The 27,624-nt window shown below is 48.2% G+C and overlaps 2 protein-coding genes across 6 annotated transcripts in view; one reads left to right on the forward strand and one right to left on the reverse strand.

The window, feature by feature from the left end:
- Window positions 1-322: 322 nt before the first annotated feature.
- Window positions 323-6,653, reverse strand: LG04H9orf78 (linkage group 04 C9orf78 homolog). Of its 2 annotated transcripts, none has more exons than XM_019728823.2 (9): window positions 6,496-6,653; window positions 6,098-6,157; window positions 5,222-5,273; window positions 4,932-5,002; window positions 4,336-4,413; window positions 3,369-3,566; window positions 2,498-2,634; window positions 2,299-2,397; window positions 323-980 (listed from the first exon to the last, which is right to left on the reverse strand). In XM_019728823.2, exons 1-9 carry the CDS (start codon window positions 6,576-6,578, stop codon window positions 889-891), a joined length of 870 nt encoding a protein of 289 aa, XP_019584382.1. In that variant the 5' UTR covers window positions 6,579-6,653; the 3' UTR covers window positions 323-888. The 2 variants fall into 2 exon arrangements, with proteins under 2 accessions (XP_019584382.1, XP_019584383.1); XM_019728824.2 differs by having other exon boundaries at window positions 6,501-6,650.
- An 82-nt stretch (window positions 6,654-6,735) lies between these two features.
- USP20 (ubiquitin specific peptidase 20) overlaps window positions 6,736-27,624 on the forward strand; it is a 36,368-nt gene continuing 15,479 nt past the window's right edge. For 3 of the 4 annotated variants that reach the window (XM_019728825.2, XM_019728828.2, XM_019728829.2), the window contains exons 1-9: window positions 6,736-6,874; window positions 18,128-18,238; window positions 19,443-19,539; window positions 21,924-21,977; window positions 23,507-23,569; window positions 23,915-24,046; window positions 25,073-25,169; window positions 25,596-25,665; window positions 27,031-27,144. In XM_019728825.2, the coding sequence (XP_019584384.2) occupies window positions 19,459-19,539; window positions 21,924-21,977; window positions 23,507-23,569; window positions 23,915-24,046; window positions 25,073-25,169; window positions 25,596-25,665; window positions 27,031-27,144 (611 nt within the window). In that variant the 5' untranslated portion in view covers window positions 6,736-6,874; window positions 18,128-18,238; window positions 19,443-19,458. Of the gene's footprint in view, window positions 6,998-18,127; window positions 18,239-19,442; window positions 19,540-21,923; window positions 21,978-23,506; window positions 23,570-23,914; window positions 24,047-25,072; window positions 25,170-25,595; window positions 25,666-27,030; window positions 27,145-27,624 lie in introns of all 4 variants that reach the window. The other variant, XM_019728826.2, reaches the window with a different exon arrangement.

Genomic DNA, 27,624 nt, shown 5'->3' on the forward strand with positions numbered 1-27,624 from the left:
CAAGGATATAATAATAAGCGGTGAGCAGGGCTCAGATCTGACTCCAAACCAAACTTCTCTAACCACAACGCCTACTCTAAATCAGCCCACAAGTCAACCGACATGCTCTTTCCTCATCCTGAGCTATTTATATTCTACAGAAAAATGACAGCACATATGGCATCATACTTGACAGCTAACAGGTTGTAGCCTATCTATGTCTCTTGAACTAAATGAGAAGATCTGTCTCAGTAACTCAGTTTTGCATTGGCACTGCCCCACCCCTGCGTGCTGAACACATTACCTAGTGTTGGTGTAAGGAGACACAATACAAACAAAAAGGTTGGATTCATTTTACATTTAATACTTAAGTGCTGAAGGTGATAAAAATTGTTTTCTTTCTTATTGAAGAGGAACAGGTAACTTTGTAAAAGTCAAAAATACCAGTGTCCCTTTGATGCTATCCTAGATTTTTCACTGTCAGCTGGATCCACCGTAAACAGCAAAGGATGCACCTCTAAACCCTATTCCAGATATTTGAAAGTGGAAGGCATAATTATATATACAATAAAAGCACAGTTTAAAAGGTATTGTATCTCCCCCTGAACACACCGCTGTTTCCTCCTGATCCAGGGAAAATATTAAGAGGAAGTCAACATTATTTACAAACAAGATTTAATAATGCTCACAAGAACAGTGTGCCCCCAAATAAGAAAACTACACATTGTTTTGTTTCAAAAACAAATCCAGCAAGTAAGCAGCTAGACTAACAGAATCTGTTTTTGGAACTGTCTGCTAGCGAACGATCAGGTTTCTGTCCAGGAAGGCTTTTATCATGGGGGGGAAAGGGGGCGGGGAGCAGTGGTATTTATTTGCACCCCATTCTGCATGTCTCCCATTTAGCTACCCTCAGTACCGTCTGTTCATCTTCTTGAACTTCTCGTAGTGATAGTCATCAGTGGCCTTCTCATTAGGGGGACGCTTGCGATTAGGAGGGGACCCTGTGAAGGCAGAGGAAAAGCTGTTTGCCATGCTGGAAGTCGCCGATTGGCTTTTGCTCCACAAAGGCAAGGACCATGCCTGTCTCATTCCCCACAGGAGCCCCAGTGCCTACCCTAATAACAGAAACATAATAGGGCCTCAGTAAATACTCGTTACTGAGTGAATGTGGTGAAGGGCCAACCAAAACATGCTGACGTCAGCATTAGACTGGTGAACAGTAGTAGCTACGCTTCACTGAGAGTGTGACTATGTACCAGGCTCGGTGCTAAATCCTTTCAGACATGACTTCCTTTCACCCTCACAGCAACGTCGCAGGGGCATGTTACCATCTATGCTCAGAGGTTAGGTGAGTTGTTCAAGATCACTCAGAAAGTGAAAATAGGCTGAGAGTTGAACCCAAGTCTGGTGACTTCAAAGTCCTTGCTCCCCACGTGTGAAGAGCATGAAGCTCTTTGGGAATCAAAGACTACAAAACCAAGATGTTACAGAAAATAATTTCTCACGGAGGAAGGAAGAAACAGAGTAACAGCCTCAGCAAATTGTCCATTTCCTTCGAATCATCCCACTACTGATAAAAAAGATGAGACCTCCTGGTGCCGGTAGGCTTGTGGGAAGGGGCACTGTCGGATGCTGAGAAAACAAAGGAGCATCACACTTCTAGACGATTGGCTATCATTTGGCGACTTATCAGAATGAAGCCTAAGGACATGATGTAATCAAGAACGACCATTGAAACACTGTTTAACAAAGGAAAAGTGAGAAACAACCTACGTGTCCAACCAGAGGCAAACGGTTAGACTACAGTGGATCTGTCTACACGATGGAGCATGACATGGCCAGCGAAAAGGAAAATAGGTATTTACTGTCATGGACAGACATGCAGGGCGCACCAGTGAGTAAAACGCTGAGACCCCAGTAAGTGTATATACAATGTTTCCTAGATGTGTGACTATTGAAAAAGCCTGAAAGATTGTACATAAAAATGTTAACAGTGGTCATCTTTGGGTGGTGAAATTATAAATAACTTTTATTTTTGTTTATTGAAAATTTTCTAATTTTGGGGTCTCTTTTATATTTGACAGCCCAGTAAGTCCTCACAGCAACCCCAAGTGGTAGGTTTTATTACTCTCCCCAGTTTATAGACGAGGAAATTGAGGTTTGGAAAGGGGAAGGCACGTGACCATAGTCCAGAGCATGGACTGAAACGCAGCTGCTCTGGCCCCAAAGCCCCAGCTCCACCCCTACCAAGTTCCACCCCCTCCATGGGCCCTGGGCTATGTGACCGCTCCAGGGAGCCGAGGCCTCTGCTGTACTCACGCTCGGGCTCCGGCTTCTCTGTGTCACCCACTCTCAAGGGTCGGGCTTTGGGCTCTTCTTTGTTTCTCCGAATGGGGGCATTGAGCTCCTCGTGATAAACTGGACCAAAAGAGACCAGCGGACACGTCAGACAAAAAACATGGGAAGCAGGGGACCTCAAACCAAGCAGGAGCGGGGCTGCTTCCCCAGAGGAACTTACATCGGTTGTGCTGCACGTAATTCACTGCCATGTTGGTGGGCACGAAAGACGTCTCACTGTCCTTCTTCTTGTTCTGCTGTTCTGCCAGGAGACGGGCCTTGGCATCCTCCGTGGAAATGATATTTTTTATTTTAGCACTATGGGAAGAAAGGAGCCATGCCACGCATTAGATCACCACACCTCTGGTCCTCAGAAGGAAATGCACGGTGAGACTGGCAGCCCACCACTGCAGGAGGAAACTGTCTTTCTTGGGGCACAGCTGTGTAGTTTACCAGCTGCTTTATGGCCACGTTTTCAGGGCGCTCTCACAACTATCGGAGAGGTGGGGAGTTATCCTCTTCTGATCAAGAGGAAAGTGAGCCTCCAAGAAGTAAAGTGAATGGCCTAAGGCTCGAAGCTAGAAAGGCCAGAAAACAGGCAAGAACCCAGAAGTCTCCCAACTTTCTACTACACCCAAAGATGTTTCTGACCACTGTATCTCCTCCACAAGCATCCCTTTCAGAGCAGATGTTCTGCAGTAAAAATGAGAGGACGATCATGGGGTGGCTAAGTCTTTAACATTGCTCCTGCGAGAATAAAACAGAAGAATACAAGGGCCTGACTAAACAACTGAAGAGCTGTGAACAAAGGCTAAATAAAAATAAACACTTTGCTGTCAGCAGTCAGGTCCCTAAGTCTCTTTTACGACTCTGACCAACTCTTCAGAGAAATTCCTGGGACCACCATCTCAGCCCACCAGAGAGAATACAGTTTGTGTAGGTTTCCAAGGGAACAGGTAAGAAACAGTCCCCTCAACTTTGCACTGGAAAGCAGAGAGCTCTTCCTCCAGCCTAGGGGCAGGGGAGAGATAGATCACGGGTTTGAAACATACTCGATGCCCAGGTCCACCTCAGGGATGCCGCTCAGCATCTGGTTGGAAAGCATCTCCTCGGTCTTTTTTGCTGAGGAAACGCGGATGTTTTCTGGAAGTTCGTAAAGACAGTCCTCTGCATTCTTCGGCTTCACTTTCTGTTCCTCGTGTTCCACTATCCCTTTCCTCTTCTTCAGCTCCGTCTCAATGTACTTCATCCTGAAACGAGAAACCCACGGGTCTCAGGGAGAGGCAGAGTGCTCACAACGGGCGTCTTTTAAATTAGTGGTCCCCAACATTGGCCCATGGAGAAGTGATGGTCCGTGAAATCTTCATTAGCCCATGGAGAGGTAACAAAAACAAAAGTAACGAGTTTTTTCATGAGGCTAAAATTTACAACTTAAATGCACCAACTGATGAGATTATGTCCTACACTCTACTGGCATTATTAAACGTAAGGTTCTTCGAAGACAGAAAAATAATTGTACTGTATTTCCCCGAAAATAAGACCTAGCCAGACAATCAGCTCTAACGCATCTTTTGGAGCAAAAGTTAATATAAGACCCCGTCTTATAGTAAAATAAGACCGGGTCTTATATAGCATAATAAGACCGGGTCTTATATTAATTTTTGCTCCAAAAGACGTATTAGAGCTGATTGTCTGGCTAAGTTTTACTTTCGGGGAAACATGGTAGATGGTAGTTGTTTAACAGCCTTGTTGGCAAAATAAAGAGTGGGTAGTCTGATGTTTATCTGTGCAATGTTTTAGGGAAATATTACTAGTCAAGGAATCTAAAATCTCAAGAACCGCTTTTGAAGAACTTTTAGGAGTTTTTCCAAGTTTTCCAGCCTCAGATATGGGGGTAAGAAGGGCCAACTTTAATGTCTTTGGATAATTCCAGAAATGTCACCTGTGACTAAATATCTTGGACTGTATCTGGTTGGAGCCCACCCTCAATTGCTCACAGTCAAACAGACTGACACCTACATGTCGGCGTCCTCGTCCCTTCGGTTGGTTTCTGCAGAAAATGACGTCCCCAGGTGGAGGTCTTCCTCGTCACTGATCCTAAAAGGAGAGGAGAGTGAAGTGGGGCCTTCAAGTCACAACTCAGGCTGAGGTTTATGTTATAGCAATAAGACAAATATGCACTTGTTTTATCATCCTGTTTATAGCGGGAAAAAATATGTAGGATACGTAAATAAAGTCAATGTATGGAAGTGAACTGCTGGCCTCTGGAGATTCCTCTGGGGAATGAATAGATATTTTATTTTTTACTCATATATTGTTTGAATGTGCTAATTTTATAATTGTGCTTTTATGTTTCCTTAAAAAAGAAAAATGCAACATCCACATGGATTTGAAAGACAAAAAACAATGCACCTTTAGAAAGGAGTGTACCCACATCTCTCTAAGCTAACTTTTAAGGAGTTTTTGTGTTCTTTTGTTTTGAAACCCTGTACAAAGCACAAAGGATACTTGAAGATGTCCCGCTAAAGCTGCTACTGCAGGCCCCCGCTCTCTGGGGCACACAGACCCCAGCAGGGGTACAGGTGACTCTGTACGTCAGTGAGCCCTGCACTTACTTATCTTTGCCCCTTTCCTTCAGTTTCTTCATGTCCACCATGCCGCCTGTCTTCATCTGAAAGGGATCATCCTGCAGAACACAAACACAGCTGAGAGGAAACAGCTATATATTAGCTTGCTGCAAAAGTAATTGTGGTTTTTGCAATTATTTTTAACCTTTTAAACCACAATTACTTTTGCACCAACCTAATACTTGGCAGTGGATTTTTTCTTTTTTTAAAGAAAACACCATCACTCAATGAAGAGCATCCACATCTTCCCACTGCTCAGGGAGGACCCCACAACTTACCACTAGAGTGGTCTCTTCTTGTACCTTCTCTCCCACCAGCAGGGCCACAGCACTGTGCAAAACCAAAAAGGGAGGGAGGGTGGAAGGGAGAATGGCATGGTTTAGTGATGTGGAAGAACGTTTAGGAAGTTTGTAGGTTGCAACATTAGTGCAAGGGGGAGATCTGAGGGATGGACACCAAAGCCAGCTGGAAAAGCCTACAAGAATGAAACAGGGCTCAACAAGCACGTTAGATGCTGGGGGTGCTGGGTGAAGGGGTACACTTTCCTATAAAGCCATTTGGCATGATCTTGGCTTGGAAACATCAGTTCTAAAATTTTGCCTTCAGGGAAAATAAAGCTAAAGACAAATGCTGGAAGATAGATATTGCAGCCTTATTTGATGAAAGTTTACAAAACAACCTACAGGTCCTCAAATAGGGAATTAGCTAAATTATGGGACATGCATTTGGTGGAATGCTATGTTGCCGTTAAAAAGGTTTTTGGGAAAATAATCCACAATGTGAGTGAATGTCTGCAATGTCGTAGAGTTGAAAATAGCATAGAAGTACCCACTACCCTTTACAAACCAGAGAAAGAATACAGATCGGAAAGAATAGTAAATGATAACACTGGTTACCTCTGGATGGGAGAATTATATTAATAGGTGCTATTTACTGACCTGTTTCTGCACCTTCAGAGCAAACCTTAAGACCACACCGTTCAGGGCATCTCCTGGTTAAATATTTTCAAAGAATGCTAGACCCCTTTCAGGGCAGCGGAAGGTGCACAGTGTGTCAAGAAAAGGGGCTATGTCTGAGGAGGTGTGTGTGACAGCGACCGGGAAAGGGGCGTGTCTGTCATCCCCTGCTCCTCCAGGTTCCCCCGCGGTACCCACCTCACCCCGTTGGGCCGCTTCCTCAAATTCTGCACCTCTCGAGTCTCTTCCAGTTTTAATCTGAAAAAAAAAAAGGCAATACGCAGGCTGAGAGACCCTCCGCAGAACTCAACAGTCAAAAAGCAGCTTCGACCCAACCCGCTGCTGAGCCGCGGGCACAGTGGTACGGAAGGCGAACCTGCGCCAAGACCCATCAGATCCACCGCCCATCCCGGAGACAACTCTCCTAACTGCGCGGCCTTGGGGGCGGCGACCACATCACTAGGACCCTCAACTTCTTCACCCGCGACAACAATCCCGGCTCACAGCAAATACGGTCAACGAGGCTCCCGGCCGGTGGTGGGTCCCCAAGTCGGCCTCTCTTTTCCTGCCCCGTGGAAACCCCGCCCCAAACGCACCGAACCTCCTCTGAGTCCTGCTCATCCTCCTCCGACTCCGAGTCGGCCCGGCGCCGGCGGAAAGTCTTCCCGGTCACCGGCATGATCGCGCCAGCCCCGCGGTCCCGCCGCTGCGCCGCTGCGCGAAGGCCTAGTATGCTTCCGGCGCGCAGCAGTGCGGTCAGAGCGCCGGCTCCGCCTGGCCCCGCCCCAAGCCCTACCTGGGCCCGCCCCTGGCACCGCCCACCTGGCCACGCCTCCACCGGTGGTGTCGGCCTCTTCCGATTGGGAAGCCAAGGAGGAGAAGGCGGGGCACGGCCGACCCGGCCCCAGGACCCTGCGCGGCGTAGCGGAGGGCGCGTTTGACTGACAGGCTGAGGCAGCGAGGTAGCGACGGCAGGTGAGTTCCCGGCTGCGGCGGGCAGCTTCGGGGGGCCTGGCCTCTCGGAGCAGGGGCGACCCAATCCCTGCTCCGGGCCGGCGGGGGCCTGGCCCTGCCAAGTGCGCTGGACGCCGCGGCTAGGTGAGCGGAGCCCGGGACCCCCGGACGCTGTCGCCCATTCCCCTCCTCCGTCCGGCGCCCAGGGGGTCCCTTGTGGTCCCGTCGCCCTACTTCGAGCTCCCGGGGGCTCGCCGCTTCTCCGGGACAGGGGCCGCCATGTCCTTTATTTCTGCCAGGGCCTGATCCAGCGTTGAAAGCACGCATGTGGCGTTCGGGGCGCTGACTTTTTTATTTCCCCGAGGTCTGGGCCCTGACGTGTTTTTTTCTCTTTAGGGACAAAAAGATGACCACTTATTAGCGGCGGTGAATTAAAGCCCCAGCGCCGACTGCCCCGCTAGTAATGACCTCCAGCCACTTCTCCCCGAGGAGAGGCGCGTCTGATCTTTTGAATCCACTCGGGAGGGTTTTGAGGATATAGGGCCCCCCTCTGGTGCTTGCGGCCGTCTCTCTGGACCTTCGGGGGCCTTGTTTTCGTCCTTTGTCACGCAGACTGTCGCCCTACCCTTTGCCCCTTCTACCCCAGGGATGCTGTGAGGATTAAGTTGATTTGAAAAAAGGGCATCAACAAACGCTTAGGAAATAACTAAAGGCATAAATAGTGGCTTTGCTTTTCTCAAGCTCGGCTGGTCCTTTCCTTTGACAAAGAACTAGCGGCTATTAAGCACTTACTATGTGGCAGGTACTGGGCTAAGCGTTATCTCATTGAACTCTTCCAACAATCCTATGAAGCAGATTCAGTTATTTTTCACTTTGCAAATGTGGATACCTGGCTTCAGAGAGGCAATACATGCCTCAAGTTGCACCGCTGGAAGGTGGAGCAGGGATCAGCCACAGGCCTACCTCTGCTGCACGTTTTGCAGTGCCTGGCACAGTAAGAGTTCAGTAAATGTTTGCTGCAGCTGCTGTTATTATAGCTCTTTGGCTGAGGGGAGGTGCTGGTGGAGACTGTTTGGGGTTCCCTCGTCGGGAAGACCATTCGGAAGCTGGGCGGCATTTATGGAATGCCTTTTCTCTGAAAGAGTCTCCTCTGAGATTGTTGTTCTCTCCCTTGGACTGAGACAAATAGTAGACTCAGGACTTCTTGGAACCTTTTGGCTTTGGTCAAAAGCTGCTCAGTAGCTGCTGTGTGACCTCCAGCCAGTTACTCCACCTCTCTGAGCCTCAGTCTTTCCTCTTTTAGTGGTGGAGGTGGAGATGGGTTTAGCTCCCAATGTGGCCATCCCCCAGGGTGGTTATGAGGATTTAGTGAGTTCTCTTAATATCAGTTCCAGGATGCAGGGGCCATTCGGGAGGAGGCAAGGTGGGGAAGGCAAATGAGATCTGGAGATGTGTGGGAAGCAGGACTTGCCAAGGCAGGAGGCGCCTGAGGGTTCTCCTTTGAGAATCAGAAGAATGGTGGACCCTCAGTGAATTAAGACTGGGTTAAAGGAAGGAATGTATTTGGGATTTAGGGAAAATGGAGCTGCGTGGAAGTCTACTGGAGAGAAGAGGGCAGGAGGGAGGGAAAGGGTACATGTTCTGAGGGGCAGAGGGGTGTGGGCGCGGGTGTGTGGGGTGTGGCAGGGCTCATGTGGTGAGGATCAGGGCAGGTGGGTGTCCTTATGTTAATGGGGGGTGTGGCAGTGTCACCTTTCCTGTCCAGAGGAAATTGGCTCCTGGCTGGGAGGAGGATGGAGCCAGAACCTCCAGGAAAATGATGAGTAATGGGCACCTGAGGCCTGGTCTCAGCAGCTGGTGCCAGGCCCGGATATGCTGCCTGCCTGCCCGCGTCCCTCGGGAGGCACTTTCCTCCTCACTCAGTGAAAGCCCCAGGGAGGGAAAAGTGCCTGTCCTTATTCCGGATGAAGCATCTTGGAAGCCTCACCCGGTCCTTGAATGCACGGGCTCTTTGCCAGACCTACCATCCTGCCTCCTTTCCTCCTGCTTGTTCATCCCCAAGAGAGGAGGCGGGTCTGGTGGGTCAGGAGGGAGAGGTGCTCTGGGGTGGGTGTGGAGGAAGCCCAACTCCTTTGGCTGGCGATTTGGGCACCAGCTGTGGGGCGGGCACCTCACAGACTCCCAACAGCACAGTCATCCAGCTGCTCTCAAGAGGTCCTGTTTCCAGCATCCAGTTCTCTGAGGGGTGCAGGTTTCTTCCCCTTTCAGTCTTACGAAATGCCTACTATGTGCACTCCATTTATTTGCACAGAGGGAAGGTTGGGAAGGGCTATGAACGCAGACACACCTGGCATACTTCTAGCTGTGTCCGTTTCTGTGTGGCTTCCCATCTCGGAGCCTCCATCCTTCCTCTCTAAGATAAGAAACAGTGGTCCTTACCTGAGTGTAGGTGAGCCACTGGGCATAGTGCCTGGCTCAGAGTATGTGCTGGATCCTGGAGCTCTCTTGTTGAGTTAGGGTTACCTTTTCAAAAAGACCCCCTCCCTGCTTCCACCTGACACAAGAGGAAGGGAATCTTTAAAAAGTTTCTATTTAAAACAAAACAAGGGGGCCAGCCTGGTGGCTCAGGTGGTTGGAGCACTGTGCTCCTAAGCTGCAGTGGCTGGTTCGATTCCCACATGGGCCAGTGAGCTGCGCCCTCTACAGCTAAGATTGTGAACAACGGCTCTCCCTGGACCTGGGCTGCCGTGAGCAGCCAGAGGTGGTTGTCAGCTGCTATGGGCTGCGTGGACTACCATGAGTGGCCGGTGGCCAGCATGAGTGGCTGGTGGCCAGCAGACGGCGAGAGGTGACCGGTGACCGACTGCCTCAGTGGGGGCGGGGGAGAGCGCAAAGCTTATAATACCAGCATGGGCCAGGGAGCTGTGTCCTACACAATGAGACTGAGAAACAACGGCTTGAACCAGAGTGTGTGTGTGTGTGTGTGTGGTGGGGGGGGTGGAAGAAGGGGGGCAAAATAAGAAAATAAAAAAACAAAACAAAAAATCAAACTTACAGAAAAGTTACAAGAATAATAATGAAATCCCATTCATACGATTCACCAATTATTATTTTTGCCCTGTTTACTCTTCCTATATTTATATGCTCAGAATCATCATCATTATTGCTGATCCATTTAAAAGTAAGTTGCAGATATCATGACCCTTTCCCCCTAAATATTTCAGGGGGAATAATCCAAGAGCAAGGATATTATAATACACAACCAGAAAACAATTTCCATCTTCAGAAACTTTAATGTTGATATAATACTGTATTCATGTGCTGAAGCAGTCATAACAAAGTCCCACAGACTGGGTGGCTTAAACATCAGAAATTTATTTTCTCAAAGTTCTGGAGGCTGGAAGTCCAAGGTCAAGGTGTGAACAGATTTGGTTTCTTCTGAGGCCTGTCTCCTGGGCTTGTAGTCAGCCGCTTTCTTGCTGTGTCCTCACGTGGTCTTTCCTCTGTGCATCCTCGTGCCTCCTGTGTGTCTAACTTTACTCCTCTTACTATAAGGATATCAGTCAGACTGCATAGAGGTCCACCCTAAAGACTCATTTGAACTTAATTCTTTAAAGACCTTATCTCCAAATAAGATTACATGCTGAGGTATTAGGGGGTAAGGACGTCTTCAACATATACATTTGGGGGAGGGGACACAATTCAGTCCCTAACAAATACTATCTAATATATAGTTCATATTCAGATTTGTCTGCTGTCCCACTAATGCCCCTTTTTCCCGTTGATCCAGGATCCAAGTTTGTCATATCTCTTGAGTGCCTTTTATCTGAAACAGCTTCTCAGCTTGTACTGAGAAAGAGAGTCAAGTTGCTGGAAGCAGAGGTGCTGGCTGCCTCAGGACAGGAAAGCTGTAAGGATTTGCTTCGTTTCCTCGGGTCACTTTTCCTGGTTTTACATTGATGTCCGAAGTACCAGGAGGTGAGCTTGGATCTCAGAAAGTAGCACTGTGAGTCAGAACTGCCCTGCATTAGTCGCCTGCTGTGTGTCACACTTGGTTGACATTGTCCATTTCTTGACTGGTCAGCCTGGCTGTCCTGGGCACCAGAGCCCTGAGGGAAAATCTCAGGGATGAGGGTGGCCTGTGGCCTGCCTCTTACATTCCTACCAGCCTCAGTTGCCTGACCTATGAGACATGGCCAGTAACACACATTACAGTACTCAACACTTTTTGAGCTTTCTTGCTGTGCAGAGCCACCCTGAAAGTTCACGTGATCAGAAATCATCATGGTAAATCCTTCCTGTGTCTTGCTGTCTTTGTCCCCATTTCATGGATGAGGAAACTGAGGATTAAGTGATGTATCTAAAGACACACAGCTTGCAAATGACAAGAGCAAGTTGCTGAACGCAGGGCTAGCTGTCCTTACTGCTTCCTTCTATAATTATAGTCAACTCCAGGATTGATCTGTGTGACACATTGATATGTGATAAAAGCACAAAAAAAGGTGGCTACCATCAGTAATTATAACATCACCAGTGGCTGTATGCAGGTTCCCTGGTGTTGAAATATGGCCCTCTGTGCCCCGTGAGGGCGGGATCCATGCCTGGCTTGTTTTCTGTCACCCCCAATCATCCCCCCGAGGAGGTGCTCGCTCAGTGTTGGTTGCGTAGCAAGATAAAGCAAAATGGAAACTTTTGGACAGCCGAGATAAGGTACAGTTTTTGCAGATGCATGCACTCATGTGTCAGGTCCTCTGTGTGGAATATTAAGCACCCACAGTTTTTGGTACAAACCACTCAACCTTTCTCTTCATGTAAACAAACTGATTTTTAACCATTAACTTTAAAAAAAGTTAGTAAACTTTACATTTTCTATGTTGGGCACACTTTTGCGTTGTTGTGGGTAGGCAGATAAATTTATATAATTTTTCTGGTGGGAAGTTTGTTCATACATATCTGGAACTTTCTAAGCATCCATTTTGACCCAGTAAGTTGTCTTTTGGTCAAAGATGTAGTCAGAAATTTATATTCCAAAATATTGCTTAGTGCCTTATTTATGACAAAATACACACACACACCACAAATACCCTACGTGTTCACCGTAGGTAGCTTACGTGGGACGTGGTATAATTCAGCCATTAGAAATGAAGTTGTTGAAAAGAAGCTTAGTGACGTGATAGAAACCAAAAAACCTGTATACAAACTGTATGTGTTAAATTGTAGCTTAGTTTTTTAAAGTTATATACACATATATAGGGACAAGACTTACCACAATAGTAACCGTATTTTTTTTCTGTATAATGGGATTACAGGTAATTTGTACATCAGATTATGTTTGTCTCTGTTTTCCAGCTTCTACAAAGGTGTATATTAATTTTATTAAGACCAGACAAATGTCTTTTTCTGTTTTCAGGACAGGTAGGAGAAGATGAACACTTTTAATCCAACATGGGAGTTAATGAGGCTAAAACAAAGGCGTTAAGAGCAAGTTTTCCACACAGTGGGTCATCCACTTAGGCACTTCCTCCGTCGGGGCTTCCGGGACCACTCCGGTCCCACTGCCCTGTCTCTGAAATGGACCTTGCGTGTCCTGTTCACACTCTGTGGGCCTGGAGAGTTCCAGGGATGGAGCTTCTGGCCCTCCAGAGTGCCCTCTGGGGTCTGAGGAAAAGCAAGGACAATCGCAGGAGGAAACCACATACCAAAGAAGCCAGACACATCTCTTCATCTTTTCAAAACTTCAAAAAGAATGAAAAGTAACTTACTAGGTTAGATATAGCATTACACAAGCAACACAAATTCATTGTAGAAAATGCAGACCAGCAAAAGAGGAGGAAATAAAAATCACTTGATTTCACTCTCCCAGAGATGATCCTTTTTGTAGGCACAAAACAAAATTATTTACCACGGTGGAATGTTCCTGTAACAGTGTTTTATAACTTTTTGCACTTTTGATCCATTCAGTAAACATTTACTGGGAAGTTACTGTGCTCCGGGTGTGGTTTCAGGCATTTGGGTTACAGATCCCTGCTCTCAGGGTGCTTACATTCTTGAGTGGAGACAGGCATTTGACAACAAAAAATGGATAAATGAGCAAATGATTACAGAGCCTGCCAGGTACAGGCCAGGATGGACAGAGGGCCCTCCTTGGAACAGAGATTCGGCGGATAGGGTAGCCAGCCAGCACATGCCTTCCCTGGTCAGGGGACAGTGAAGCTGAGACTTGAAGGATGAGCGAGGGACAGAGTGTAGCGAGCAGCATGGCAGGGCGCCTAATGGGACCAGTATCTTTCCTGATGTATCTTGAGTATTTCACTTCATAATCTTCTCCCCACCCCCAGCTTTTTCAGATCTTTCTAATGGTTCATACTAAATGTATCCTGCAACTTTTAAAAAATTTTTAATAAAAAATTATTTTTCAAATTTTGGTAAATTACATATAACAAAATTTTCTATCTTCATTTATTATTATTTTTAACCTTTTAAACCACAATAACTTTTTGTTTTAAATATTATTGGGGAATATTGGGGAATAGTGTGTTTCTCCAGGGCCCATCAGCCCCAAGTCATTGTCCTTCAATCTAGTTGTGGAGGGTGCAGCTCAGCTCCAAGTCCAGTTGCCATTTTCAATCTTAGCTGTAAGGGGCAGGGGGCACAGCCCACCATCCCATGCGGGAATTAAACTGGCAGCCTTGTTGTTGAGAGGTCATGCTCTAACCAACTGAGCCATCAGGCTGCTCCTCCAGAGAAGCTCAGCGGCAGCTTGTTGTCTTTAATCTAGATGTGGAGGGCGCAGTTCACTGGCCCATGTGGGAATCAAACCAGTGACCCTGTTGTTCAGAGCGCGTGCTCTAACCATCTGAGCCATCCGGCCGCCCCATCTTCATTTTGAAGGGTACAGTTCAATGGAATTAAGTACATTAGCATTTTTGCCCTACCATCACCACCATCCATCTCCAGAACTTTTCCCAAACTGAAACATTGTACCCACTAAACAGTAACTCCCCCTTTCCCCTCCCCCTGGCAACCACCATGCTACTTTCTGTATGGATATGACTTCTCTAGGGACCTCAGATACATGGAGTCATAGAAGATTTTGTCCTGTGTCTGGCTTCTTTCACTTTGCATAATGTTTTCAGTATTCACCCGTGTTGTAGCATGTAACCGTGCTTCGTTCCTTTTTAAGGCTGAATATTATTATTCCATCGTGTGGATAGACCACATTTTGTCTATTCATTCATCTTTCGATAGATCCTTGGGTTGCTTCCCCCTTGGGCTACTATGAATAATGCCGCTGTGAACGTGGGGCTGCAAATACCTGTTCAAGTCTCTGCTTTCAGTTCTTTGGGGTGTGTACCCAGCAGTGGGATTGCTGGATTGTATGGAATTTCTGTTTAATTTTTGAGGAGCCTCCAGACTGTTCTCCACAGCAGCTGCACCATTTTACGTTCCCACCAACAGCGCACAGGGTTCCAATTTCTCCATGTTTTTGCCAACATTTGTTATTTTCTGTTTTTTGTTTTGTTTTTGTTTTTTTAAATTAAAGTTTATTGGGGTGACAATTGTTAGTAAAGTTACATAGACTTCAGGTGTACAATTCTGTAATACATTATCTGTATATCACACTGTGTGTTCACCGCCCAGAGTCAGTTCTCCTTCCATCACCAGATGGTTTTGTTTTTGATAGTAGTCATCTTAATGGGTGTGAGGTGGTACAACTTGTTTTTTATTACGTTATAAATCTCAACATTCTCTGAGATTTATCTGTATTGGTAATATAGGTCTCAGTCATTTAAAGTGTGGGGTTTTTTCCCCAGGGCTTTAAATCAGTTTTACTGAGGTATAATTTATATCCAATAAAATGCTCCCTTTTGAAGAGTTTTGTCTAATGATAACTCTCTGTCTCCTGTTCTTAGCTCCAGATAACCTGGAGCTAAGGTTGAGCTGCTTTCTGTCGCTATAGATCAGTCGTGATTTAAAGGTCTTTTAATCAACTTTATTGAGGTGTAAATTTACACCAGTAAATTACATGTAAAATGCATGTGCTTTAAAGATATATTTCCTGAGATTTGACAAGTATAGAGACCTGGTTAAATCTCACCCCAATTAAGATCTAGAACATTCCAACACCACAGAAAGTTCCTTTTTGCCTTCATGCTGTAGCCTTACTCTCTGCCCCAGGCAACAACTGTTCCAATTTCTATCACCATAGATTATTTTTGTTTATAGTCATGTGCTGCATAATGACATTTTGATCAATGATGATCATTTTGGTCAATGATGGACAGCAGATATGACAGTGATCCCATAAGATTATAATGGATCTGAAAAATTCCTGTCGTCTAATGAGGTCGTGATTGTGGTAAGATTGTGACGTCATAATGCAATGCATTACTCATGTGTAGTGATGCTGGTGTAAGCAAACCTAAAGAGCTGCCAGTCGTATAAAAGTACAGCACATACAATTACACATAGTACAGTATACTTGATAATGATAATAAACAACAATGTTACTGGTTTATGTATTTACTGTACTTTTAATCATTATTTTAGAGTATACGCTTTCTACTTGTAAAAAAAAAGGTTTGCTGTAAATCAGTGTGCCAGCAACACTGTTATGCCAGCAACTTCATACATCTTGTGTGTACCGTGCCTCTGATTGCATCATTTTCTCTTGTGCTTGATTTAACCTCGTGTTGTTTTGTACATGTTATACAGGCTTGTAGCCTAGGAGCAATAGGCTGTCATACAGCCTCGGTGACGGTGTGGGCTGCACCATCTAGGTTTGTGTAAGTTCCCTCTGATGTTCGCAGAATGACAAAATTGCCTCATGTCTCATGTCTCAGGATGTAACCCTGTTGTTAAGTGGCGTATGACTATGTTTTGAAATTTCATATAAATAGAATCATATAGTGTGTACTCTTTTGTATCTGACTTCTTTTGCTCAGTTTAATGTTTCTGGAATTATGTGACTTAAAACAGAGTTGATAATAAGAACAGAGGGCAGCTCTAGTGCAAATGGACGAAGGAAGGAAAAAGGGAGCAGGTGGCCGAGATGAAGGAGATGGAGACGCAGCATGTATCTGAGATGGACTTCAAAACGGGAGGACTTGGCAGCTGAGCTCCAACAGTGCCATGAGCAAGTGGAAATGAAACTGGAAACACAGTCCAAAGAATTAAGAGGAAAAATGTCATCAGTTTCAAGATAAGAAAGCAAATGTGGACAAGCAACGTATTTTGGACCAACCAAATTCTTCGAGAACCTTGGAAAAGAACAAGAAGAAAGGAAAGATCTTTTAAACCCTCTATTGGCCGTCAATTACATAAAGTCTGTGATCCATTTCTAGTTAATTTTTGTGTACAATACGAGATAAGGGTCAAAGTTCATTTTTTTGCCATATGGATATCACTGTTGAAAAGACTATGTTTTGCCCATTGAATTATATCAGTACTTTTGTTGGAAATCAATTGACTACATATGTGCAGGTCTAATTCTAGACTCTATTCTGTTTCTTTGAGCCATATGTCTATGTTTGAGCCAATGCCACGCTAACTTGATTACTGTAGCTTTTTTGAAAGCCTTAAGTCATAGGGTGTAAGTCTTCCAACTTTGTTCTTTTTCAAAATTGTTTTGGCTATTTTAGGTCTTTTGCTTTTCCATCTAACTTTTAGAATCAGCTGGACAGTTTCTACAAAAAAAACCTGCTGGGAGGCTGATTGAAATTGCACTGACTCTAAAGATCGATTTGGGGAGAATGGACTTCTTAACAATTTTGGGTGTCCTAATCCATGAACATGGTATATCTCTCCATTTCTTTAGATCTAATTTAATTTAATGGATAGGAAGATTCAATAGTCATCATTTTTAATGGCTATATAGTGCAGCAGTGTGTGACTGTCATTATTTATCCGGTTGCCTGTTGTCACTTAGGTTACATCCAGTTTCCCCCCATTATAAACAGTGTTACAGTGGACGTCTTTGGAGTTCTTTGCACTCACCCTTGATTACTTACTTAGAAAAAAATCTGTAGCCAGGTTAGCCCTCCTGACTGTTCTTTGCCCTTTGCCTAATGTAAACTGGCAGTGATTTGTATGCAGTGGGAAGTGGAATGCCAGTGGTCTGGGCTTCTTTTGGCGATGCCCAACAGCATAGAGATTTAGAACAGAGGTCAGCAAATGGGCAGCAGGCCAAGGTAGTTTTGTGGGGCCTTTGAGCTAAGAATATTTTAAAAACATTTTTTTAATGGATTATAATTTTTTTTAAAAGAACAAACTATGTGATAAATATTGATGTGGCCCGCAAAGCCTAAAATGTTTACTACCTTGTACTTTATAGAAAAAGTTTGCCGACCCCTGATATAAAGCAAGGCTCTGTACCTCACCCACTATTTGCTAGTGAAGGACTGACTCTGGCCAAGTTTCTTCGTTACTTAGGCTCCAGTTCTGTTTCTTCATCTGTCAAACAGTGAGAGCACAAAGAGGGTTGTTAGCCACAGGGCTTTTTATTTTATTTTATTTTTTTCTGTCTGAAGTTGCAGGAACCTAAGTAGTCTGATTGTACACGTGAATCCAGAGTGAGCCTGTCACTGTCACCCTTGTCCTGGGCACTGCTTGTGGCACTGGGCGTCAGGCTTACAACCTGGCTCCACCGTGTAGCTGGAGAGATGGGGCACATACCAAAGACACTGAACCCACACACACACTGCAGCTTAAAACAGTGTGGGACTAGCAGCAATCCAGTGCACTGGACCTCAGTGCAAACAATAAAAAAACTAAAAATCTGGTTTCAAGTGAGGAGGCTTGGAATTTAGAACCTTCTAACCCTATCATTGTCATGTGACCATTTTGAATGTTAGCCTCTAACTGCCTCTCCCTCTTTGAACTGCCCACATCTGGGAGACTGTGGCCCTCTGAGGAAGGGGTGGGCACTGGCCACATGTGGATAACCCTGGTTGTGCCTGTAGCCTGGGGTTGCTCAGCACCTGGGGGTTGGGTTCTGAGCAGCACAGCGTTCTTGGGAGATTCAAAGATGATCTGAAGGTCACAGTGGCATGTGTGGAGGGGGCTGAGCCATCTATCTAGAGGTTTAAGGGGCTGTGGAGCAGTAGTTGAGGCCCGGGGGCCCTCTCCTGCAGACCTGAAAGGTCTCCGTTCTCAGAGATCACAAAGGTAATGCCCAGCAATGACTAGTGTGGGGTTCGCTAGCACCCCTGGGCGGTGCTAAGAGTGATTTTTAAACAACGCAACTACATCAAGTACACTGGTTTGTTCCCCCAGGTTCCCTGCCGGAGATCTGCTCTCACTCCTGCCTGCCACGGCCCACCACTGTCCACTGCCTCGGAGAATGCAGATGTTGGCTGTTTCCTGGGGGTGTCGCTGTACACAGAGGTAGGCCCACAGCCTCCCCCACTCAGGTGGAGCCATTAGGCACCCACTGAGGAGGACGTACGGAGTTTTCTTTTTAGGTGAAATAATGGAATCATGGTTATGCTTGCTTTTCTCTTTTCAAGTCCTTTTAGAAAAATTTACACAGATGAAATGATGTCATACCTGGGACTTGCTGCAAAAAAGTGGAAGTGGGAGGTTGAGGTGAAGCAGGGTTGGCCGTGAATTGTTAATTGTTGAGGCCAGGGGCTGGGTATGTGGGAATGCACTATACCGTTCTGTCGACTTTTGCGTTGTTTATATTTTCCGTAAGTTAAAGAGAATGTGAGCAGGGACTTGGGTTTCAGCTTAGCTCTAGCACTACTGAGGCCTTAGACAAAAAGGAACCCCTTTCCTAGTCTGTAAAATGAGGCTGATCACAGCTGCCGCCAAGATCACGGGGGCAGCTTTTAATGAAATAATGCGTGGAAAGCACTTGGCCAGTTGCCTGGCATCTAATCCATACCAGTAACTCCTGTTCTGGCTGGGAGTCTTGGCCATTCAATGCCTGGCTGACCATTTGGGGCAGGGAGGTGTCTTGTCAGGAGAGGCCTGGGGGTTCACCCCCCTCCAGTGCACACATGGCCCCTGCTTTCCATTAAACCACTCTGGACTCCACTTAACATCTTTGGTTGGTTTGGACCATATTTTGGCAACACTTTAGAAGTAGAGAATCAGCAATCAGATTCCTGGGTGTGATTTCTACTAAAATATTGGGTGGTGGAAGCATTTATTCAGTTATTTATTTTTAAACATTTTCATTAGAAATAATTATAATTCACAGGAAGTTGCCAGAAAAGGTACCGGGAGGTCCCACGTACCCTTCACCCAGTTCCCCCCAGTGGCATGTCTTTGGTCTGTCCATCTGTAGTCTGTCTGTAGTACAGTATCACAGCCACAACGCTGACACTGGTACAACGCACAGAGCTTATTCCGGCTTCACCGGGTCTACACACACCCACTGTGAACCCTCTGAGCAACCCCCTGGGGTGGTGTCGTCTTCCTCCCTAGGCCCCAGACGAGGAGACAGAGGCTCAGAGAACTTGAGCAGCTCCCTCCTCACGCAGCCCAGAACCGCCCGCCGAGAGCAGACGCATGCCCTTCACCGCTCGCCTCCCTGCCTCCTGGGAGCCATTGCCAACCTAGCACTGCTTGTGTTTTCCTGTAGGTGAGCCCAGGCCAGAATGGGGGACGCCAGGGACCTTTGCCCCCACCTTGACTTTATAGGGGAGGTGACCAAGGACGACTTGCTGCTCAAATCTAAGGTAAAGGGTCAGACTTCATGGGGCTGTGGCCCACACTTCCGGGCCTCTGCGTGGGTGAGGCGCAAACGTTTCTGGCGCAGTGGAAGCACTGGTTCCTGACGGTCTCTGCTCATCCCTTTGTGCAAATGGAAGAGCTGGCGTCTGTTTGGGAGCTGTGCCCTAAGGGCCATCAATTATCATTTAGACCAGTCCATCTGGGAGCCACTCATGCCCTGTCATTAGCTGCCTGGAGCCGGTGCACAGAGCCTTTCCAAGGCACGGGATGAATCAGGATTTGAGACTCCGTGGGCGGTTTTTATACCCATGTGACCTGAGGATCATTCTAGGGGGCCCGAGGCAAGAAAGTGGGCCTCTCTGAGTAAGGGGATGTGTCATCATCTTTCTCTGTTAAATTAGAATTTTTTGAATAGGTAATTCTTTCACATGGTTCAAAAATGTGTTCCCCTTCGCCAATAAAATCTTAAAAAACAAAACAGAAAAGAGACTATTAGAATAATAAATGTCAAGAAGTCTCCCCTCCACCCCCTGCTCTCTCCCTCCCCAGGTAACCAGTTACATTAGTTTCTTTTGTAATTTTTCAGAGTTTTTTAATGCAGATATATGCAAATATGCGTATTTTTCCCTTTTTCCCTTTATTATCTAACGGTAGCATCCTGGAGACACCTTCGTGACCTGCTTTATTCTCATGACAATGTATGTTGGAGCCCTTTAGACATTGGTCCACAGGGACAGCTTTCTTACCGTTTGTCTTGAGGTTGTGTCCTATTTCATCGTGTGAACTCTATAACTGACCCTCTGTGGGTGGACGCCGGGGCTCTTTGCCACCTCCTGACAAAACGAACAATGTTGAGATGGATGGCCTCATAGAAATGTCCCTGTCACATGGGCAGAACCATGTCCAGGACACAGTCCCAGCAGTGGGGTCATTGGGTGAGATTCCTCCTGGCGGCTCTTCCTTCCAGGCAACTAATGCCCGCATGCAGCCTCCCTACACTGCCGGCAGGTCCTGGGTGGCCTGGCCTGAGCTGGTGTAGACTGGCCTGTGTGAGGGGCAGTCCTTCAAAGTCCCTGTGGCTTCTTTTGATATAGTTTCACTTCTTTGTGTGGTGTGGAGGGGGTATAGAGCAAGGCTCTGGCACATTTCCATGTCTGCTGCGGGTTTCCTTCTGCATCTGCACAGAGGAGTAAGTGAGACAGCTCATGAGGATTTTCCCTCCAGAGGAGGCAGGAAGAGGGGACCCTGAGAGCAGGGAGATGAATGAGGTGGAAAGAGGGAGGCTGAACATGGGACGATGTGGGCTGGGAGGTGGCAGCCTTTGGAAGCGTTAGTGCTTCTACAGTGGAAAGACCCGGAGCGTTGGAGCTGTCTCAGGCCTGCATCTCAGAGAGCCTGTTTTCAGCACCTCTCTGAGCATCCAGAAATCTACAAAATGAAGCCAACATTTTAAAATTCCAGAAGGGGCAAGGATGTGAACAGGTAGCTCATAATGAAGAAAAATAAACCATCTCGTTTAGGTCACTCACTGTATTTCATGGTCTCTTTGTTACCACAATTTAAATTGTGGCCTAAGTACTTATTGTTTAGAACTGATAGGGTAGCTTTGCCATTCTCAACACGTGGCTTTCATCTCCAAGTCCAAGGTGGTTGCCTCAGTTCCTGCCTTCACATCCATATTCCAGGCACTGGAAAGAAGAGAAAGAGGAAGGGTAGTACACAGTTCGGAGGTGGCACATGTCGCTGTCACTGTTGTCTCATCGAGTAGAACTGAGCTCTGTGGTCACAGTGGGGGCTGAGAATAGTCTCCAGCTGGCTGGCCAAGTGCTCAGCCAAAACTCACACATTCTGCTATTGAAGCAAGAAGGGGAGATATCAGTAGACAAGCACACTCTGTCTCCCAGACCACCAGTAACCTGGGTGTTTCCTGTGGTCAACAAGTAGATTGAGCTCCTAATTTGTACCAGGCCCTGTCAAGTCACAAGAGTAGATAAAACAGACTGCCCCTCTCACAGAGCCCATAGTCTCGATGGGGAGAGAGCCTTAAATAAATGTGCCACGAGGCAGAGTAGAAGGTGTGATGAGAGAGCATGGTAAGGGGTTTACGTTTCAAATGGTTTTATTGAAAATGTTTTTGCAGGCACAGAAAACAAAATTCAAACAATAAAGTGTAAAGTGTCCCTTGGGAAACCGAATTTAGATGGGTGGGCTGGTGAGGGCCTTTGTGAAGCAGACAAAGCCTTAAGCCGAGACATTTAGGGTGAGAGACATTTAGGGTGCTCGTGTGTCAGCGGAGGCAGGTGTGTGGCTGGAGCAGGCCGGGGCTCTGTGAGCGCCTCCCACAGGCTGCTCTCACTTTGCTCTTCTTCTCTCACCTCACCTTACACAGGGAACCTGTCAGTCCTGTGGTGTTACTGGTCCGAACCTGTGGGCCTGTCTGCAGGTAAGGAAGGGGTCCTGGGAGCTGCTGGGGGCGTGGCGTGCGGGGTGGACTCTGCGTTGGGCACATCCGTCCCCTCTGGGCACTGCCAGCGGGGGCACACAGAGCAACGGGGCATGGAGGTCGCAGACGAGGTTCCCAAGCCAAAAGGGCTCCAGTGTCAGCGAGTTCCTGGGCTGGCTGCCTTGGCAGCCATTGAAAACGTCAGGAGTGAAAAGCAGGGCGGAGAAGACTGTGGACTAGATGGTCCCATCTGCATGGGAGGCACAGTTCTCCACGCGCGGTGTGTGTGAGCCTGGAGGCAGGCCCCGTGGCTCTGAACCCCGGCACTGTTAGAGCTGCCTGGGCCTTCGTTTCCCGCCTGGAAAGTAGGCGCCACAGCACTGACGACTGTCCTGCCTTGGGGTTGGGGTAGAATTTGATGAGATAATGCCTGTGATGGGCTGACCAGGGTGTGTGGCCCAGAGACAGTATCCAGGAAACTCTGATTGTGCTTTGTTAGTTTTTGTTTATTAAAAAGGATAGCAGATATAGCAAAACATGACAGTTGTCAGTAGGTGGTAGAATTATGAGTAATTTCCTTTGTTTTCCTCTGTAATTTGGTAGTATTTTCCAAATTTTCTACAAGTATGTCTTGCGTTTTGTAATCATACTAAAAATGATTGTTACTGAAAATTTCTTTAAAAATAAACGTAAGTAGAAATAAAAAGGAGATCCTGACGGGCTGAAGACATCACCATTCAAGTCTGTCTTTACAGAAGACACCGGGGCCCCCAGGGGCCTCTGGCCTGGTCCTTTCGGGCCTATCACTCAGTATAAAGTAGATTGCAAGACTGTCTGGGCCCCCGGGGGACAGCAAGAAGTATGGGACATGGTCCTACCTCCTGGGAGCCCACAGACCCCAGAGAGATACAGAAACCTTGTGCAGAAACTGACGCGTCCTCTGTGACTCGGAAGGCCCCCCTCACCCTGGGCAGTGCTGGTCACAGGTGGAAGTGACCCCACTGCTCCCTCCAGTGGAGAGGTCAGCGGGTCGCTGGGTGGAGCTGCACAGCGGAGACGCCTCTGAGCTGGGCCTGGCGGGTGGGAGCTTTGGGATAGGAGAGGGCCAGGCTGAAGGCAGGCCCCACTGCCTCTGCCCGTTCCGCGTCCCCTGTTAGGAAATGGCTGTAAGACCCAGGCTCACGCACCAAAATACGGATCCCAGTAACTGGCCCATCAGGAAGCTGGTGAAAAGGGGGCCCGTGGAGGTGGGGAGGCTTTGCCCAGGTCGAGCTGTGGCCCTGCCTGGTCTTGTTACAGTTACAGGAGAACAGTTGCCCAGGGCACGCTTCCTGTCTCACTCAGAGGGCAGGGGCAGCTTTTATGGTGGCCATCCCTGCCCAGTGCAAATTTCAGGGGTGTAAATCTGTGTTCCTGGGGGTGGCAGGGTCTTGATCCCTTGTAGAACCTATGGGTAGAGATGGGGACACGGGCTCACTCTGCTGGCCCCGTCCTCGGCCAGCCCGAATCCACTCCTCCCTTCTCCGCAGGTCGCCTGCCCCTACGTTGGCTGCGGAGAGTCCTTCGCTGACCACAGCACCACTCATGCGCAGGTGAGCGTGGTGGCCGGGAGCAGTCAGAAAGCCCAGAGTCCAAACCCCTGCCAGCTGCCTCCAGCTCCGTCTGCCCGCTCTGGGCCTCAGTGGCTTGTCTACAGAATGGGAATAATCCTAGCAGAGGCCAGAGCTAATGCAGGTGCAAGTACTTGGCACGTGTGTGTGTTTGACCCATGGCAGCCCGTGGCGTCCCTGGCTGGAGGGCGAGCAGATTCTGAGCTCCAGGCCTCTGTCCTGGCAGGGCCTTTTACTGAGGCCCGAGGGCTAAGGCAGCCCCGATGCAGGCCTGGGGCACCTATTAGGCCAGTCTTTCCTTGACCTCATTTTGGGTCTTGCTTGTAGGCCAAAAAGCACCACCTGACAGTGAATTTGACCACATTCCGGGTATGGTGTTACGCCTGTGAGAAGGAGGTGTTCCCGGAGCAGCGGCTGGTAGCTCACCTGCCAGGCACCTCGCCCAAGTTCTCCGAGCAGGTAAGGAGTTGCAGCAGGGTCAGTTTGGTTGGTGACGTGTGTTGAGGGTGGGGCAGTGTGACCCAAGCATCAGTGGAGCCCAAATTAATGGGTCCCTAATGGTCTGTTCCTGGTCACCATTCCCAGGTGACTCGGGAGCTCATGCCAGCACATGCTCACTGAGTCCCAGCTATGTGCCGAAGCCCCAGTGGGGCGATGAGGAAGCAGAGGGGACTGGGAGCAGGGCCTGCCTTGGGGAGCTTGCAGGCTGTGGGGGGGCCATGTGTAAATGCGGGGCTTGGGTGAGCCTGGGCCCGGGGGCCAGTGCGGATGCTTCCAGACCTACGGAGAACCCGTGGCAACCCCAGACCTAAAGCGGATCCCAGCACCCTTCTCCATGGGAAACGCCTGGAAACCACCTGGGCAGTGGTGGGTGCCTGTGCAGCCCTTGCAGGTGGCGGGCTCAGCGAGCCCTGCACGGGGACCCAGCGTCTTGTGGCGGTCAGTCAGCCAGGGTCGGACTGGCCTGCCGGAGCAGGTGCTCGGGGCAGGCCCAGGCGTGTCTGTGTTCATTGTATCTATCAGTGACTGTCACGTAATAGGTGCTCAACAGTGTTTCTGGAATACATTCACGGACATCGTAGATGTTTGTGATTTTTTTTTACAAAAAATGTCTATAAAACAATGCATACAATACCCCGTTGTTATTTTTGCCGGGGGTATTTGTATATTAGCAGTTAAAAATCTATACAGATACATGTAGATTGTTAACAGTGGTTGTCTCAGGAAGGTTGGATTGCATGTTGTTATTGTTTGTTTCTATTTTTTCCCCAAGTTTATAATAAATAAAATAAATAATTATTCATGATTGTAAATAAGATACAAGTTCCCAGGGTGAGGCTGCCAGTGCCAGCTCTTTCCTCGCTGCCTCTGCTCAGATGGGCTGACTCAGTGCTGGCTTGGGTCTGGGCAGCTGTGCCCCCTTCACTCAGGAGGCACGTGGGCCTCTGACCGCACCCTTCTCCTCACTCTGGGTCTTGAATGCAGGACCCTCCGCTGCCCTCCCACCCTCTGAAAGCTGTTCCTATTGCCGTGGCTGATGAAGGAGAGTCCGAGTCCGAGGACGATGACCTGAAACCTCGAGGTGACAGCCTCTGGAACAATAGCCTCAGTGCTGGGCGGGAAGCGCCGTGCGCCCTGGACACTGGGAGGCGTGATAGATGGCCCACAGAGTGTGGTGGCTTCCCTGGGGGTTCTGACCACCCAGCTGAGTCCTCCCCGGTCTCGGCCATGTGACCCTGGGCCTGCACATGCAGACAGCGGGCTGGGCTGGGTGGAGGGCGCAGTTGTCCTGTTTCATCCACTCAGGTGACCGTAGCTGTGTGTGCGGCAGCTACATTCACGTACTTAGCAGATCTCTGGGGTGAACCACCAGCCACTGTGTCCTCCTCTGGTTGGGTCCTGGGGGCTCCAGAGCCACAGCTCACCTACGGGTGTGACCTGTGAGGGTCCCTGGCCGGGGCAGGGCACTCACATCCCCGCCCCTCCCCTGTGTGCACTGGTTTCCTAGGTCTCACGGGCATGAAGAACCTCGGGAACTCCTGCTACATGAATGCTGCTCTGCAGGCACTGTCCAATTGGTAGGTTGTCACCTCATCCTGGCGACAGGGCTAGGAGCTGTCCCCGGGGGCCTGGAAATAGCAGCAGCAGTCCCCGGGCTGTGTTGCCCAAGGACACGTGTATAATCAGACCCCCTAAAAACACACTTGCCCTTTGACCCAGCAAACTGCTGTCGGAGTTTATCCTAAGGAGATAACAGAGGTGCGGAGAGAGTTGTCTGTGCAAGGACGTTTATTGTTTGTGTGACAATTTAAAGGTCCATAGAGTCACAGTTCACTGTAGTGCTGCAGGAGAAAATGGTGCGTAGAGTATTGAAATGGGAAGGGGTTCAGAATATGGTCAGGGAGAAAAGGGAGGTTATAAAGCTTGGTTTGGTGCAATCCCATACAAAGGGATGAGGGGATATTAACTCTCATCTAGGAGGGGCTGTCAACTCCATGAGGCAGGGGCACCTCCTATGCCTGCACACAGGTGTGTCACCTGGTAGGGATTCAGTGTGTGTATGTGTGAGGGAGGGAGGGGTGTGAGGCCTAGGAAAGTCTGGAAGGGTATGCCCTAAAGTGTTAGAGTAGCTACCTTCACATGGTAGATTAAGGTCGGTTATTATCGTTTGCTTATCTATATTTTCCAGTTTTTCTACGATGAGTGCATTTCTTGTGTAATGAGATAAGTTTTAAAAACATAAGCAAAGGGGGAGTGAGGGCGATGCTTTCCGGCTGGGGAAGTTTTCACTGAATGCGCTGGCTGGAGGAGTCGGTGTGGTTCCTGTCTCATTCATGTAACAGCCGACCGCTGACCCCACCGGCCCTAAAGTGGGAAACTCAGCTGACCTGGGAGAGGACAGGGGCTGCCTTAGTTTCCTGTGGCCGCAATAACATAGTCACAGACCAGGTGGCTTAAACAACAGAAATGTTTTCTCTCTCTGTTCTGAGGCTGGAAGTCCAAGGGCCAGGTGTGGGCAGCGTTGGCTTCTTCAGAGGCCTCTCTGCTTGGCTTATGGGTGGCCCCCTTCTCCTGTGTTTTCACGCCATCTTCCCTCTGCAATTTTCCTGTTCTTGTAAGGACACCAGTCATATTGGATTAGGGCCCACCCTGATGACCTCATTTACCTTAATCACCTCTTTAAAGACCCCGTCTCCAAATACAGCCACATTCTGAGGTCCTGAGGATTAGGGATCCCAACATATGAAGGGGGGGATACAGTTCATCCATAACATGTGGGATCCTTGTAGTCTGCAGGCTTTTCTGGCTCCGGGGGCTCCAGTGTGTCCCCCACACAAGCACTTGCCACACAGAAAGCTTTTGCTTCTCCACCCAGCTCTCTAAACGATGCCATGCTCCCCTTCTTTTCTCTCCTGACCTGGCTCACTGGCCTGGTCCCCCAGCCCTCCGCTGACCCAGTTCTTCTTGGAGTGTGGCGGCCTGGTGCGCACAGACAAGAAGCCAGCCCTGTGCAAGAGTTACCAGAAGCTGGTCTCTGAGGTCTGGCACAGGAAACGGTGAGTGACAGGCCCTGACTCGGGCAGGTGAGTGGGACGTGGATTTCCCCTCAGCCCTCATTGGCCTCTTACCATACTCTACCCCCTGTAATACTTACGGCTGCCCTGCAAGGTGAAGGTCAGAGCCAGCCTGATTCTACATGGGGGCAACTGAGGTTCCGAGAGATTTAAGTATCTTACTCAAGGTCACACAGCTCGTGAGAGGTGGAGCTAGAGTTTGAACCTGGCGTTGATCCGAGCCAGCAGCCACTCTGCACCTGTGTGTGCCAAGGCACAGACACGTGTTGTGACCACTCCTAGGTCTCAGACACAACTGTGCTCATAAGGAATTTCCTAAGAGCTGGCTGGCCCTTTAGCTCAGTGTGAAATGAACTTAAAGACCAGAAACTTGGATTAGACCTATTTCTCTGGAAAAAGTCAAAATTGGGAATAATTTAAAATGACAGCATAAAAATATGTTTAGTGTAGAAACAGATTATA

The sequence above is a fragment of the Rhinolophus sinicus genome, linkage group LG04 (assembly GCF_036562045.2).
Source record: "Rhinolophus sinicus isolate RSC01 linkage group LG04, ASM3656204v1, whole genome shotgun sequence".
In the NCBI taxonomy this organism is placed as follows: domain Eukaryota; kingdom Metazoa; phylum Chordata; class Mammalia; order Chiroptera; family Rhinolophidae; genus Rhinolophus; species Rhinolophus sinicus.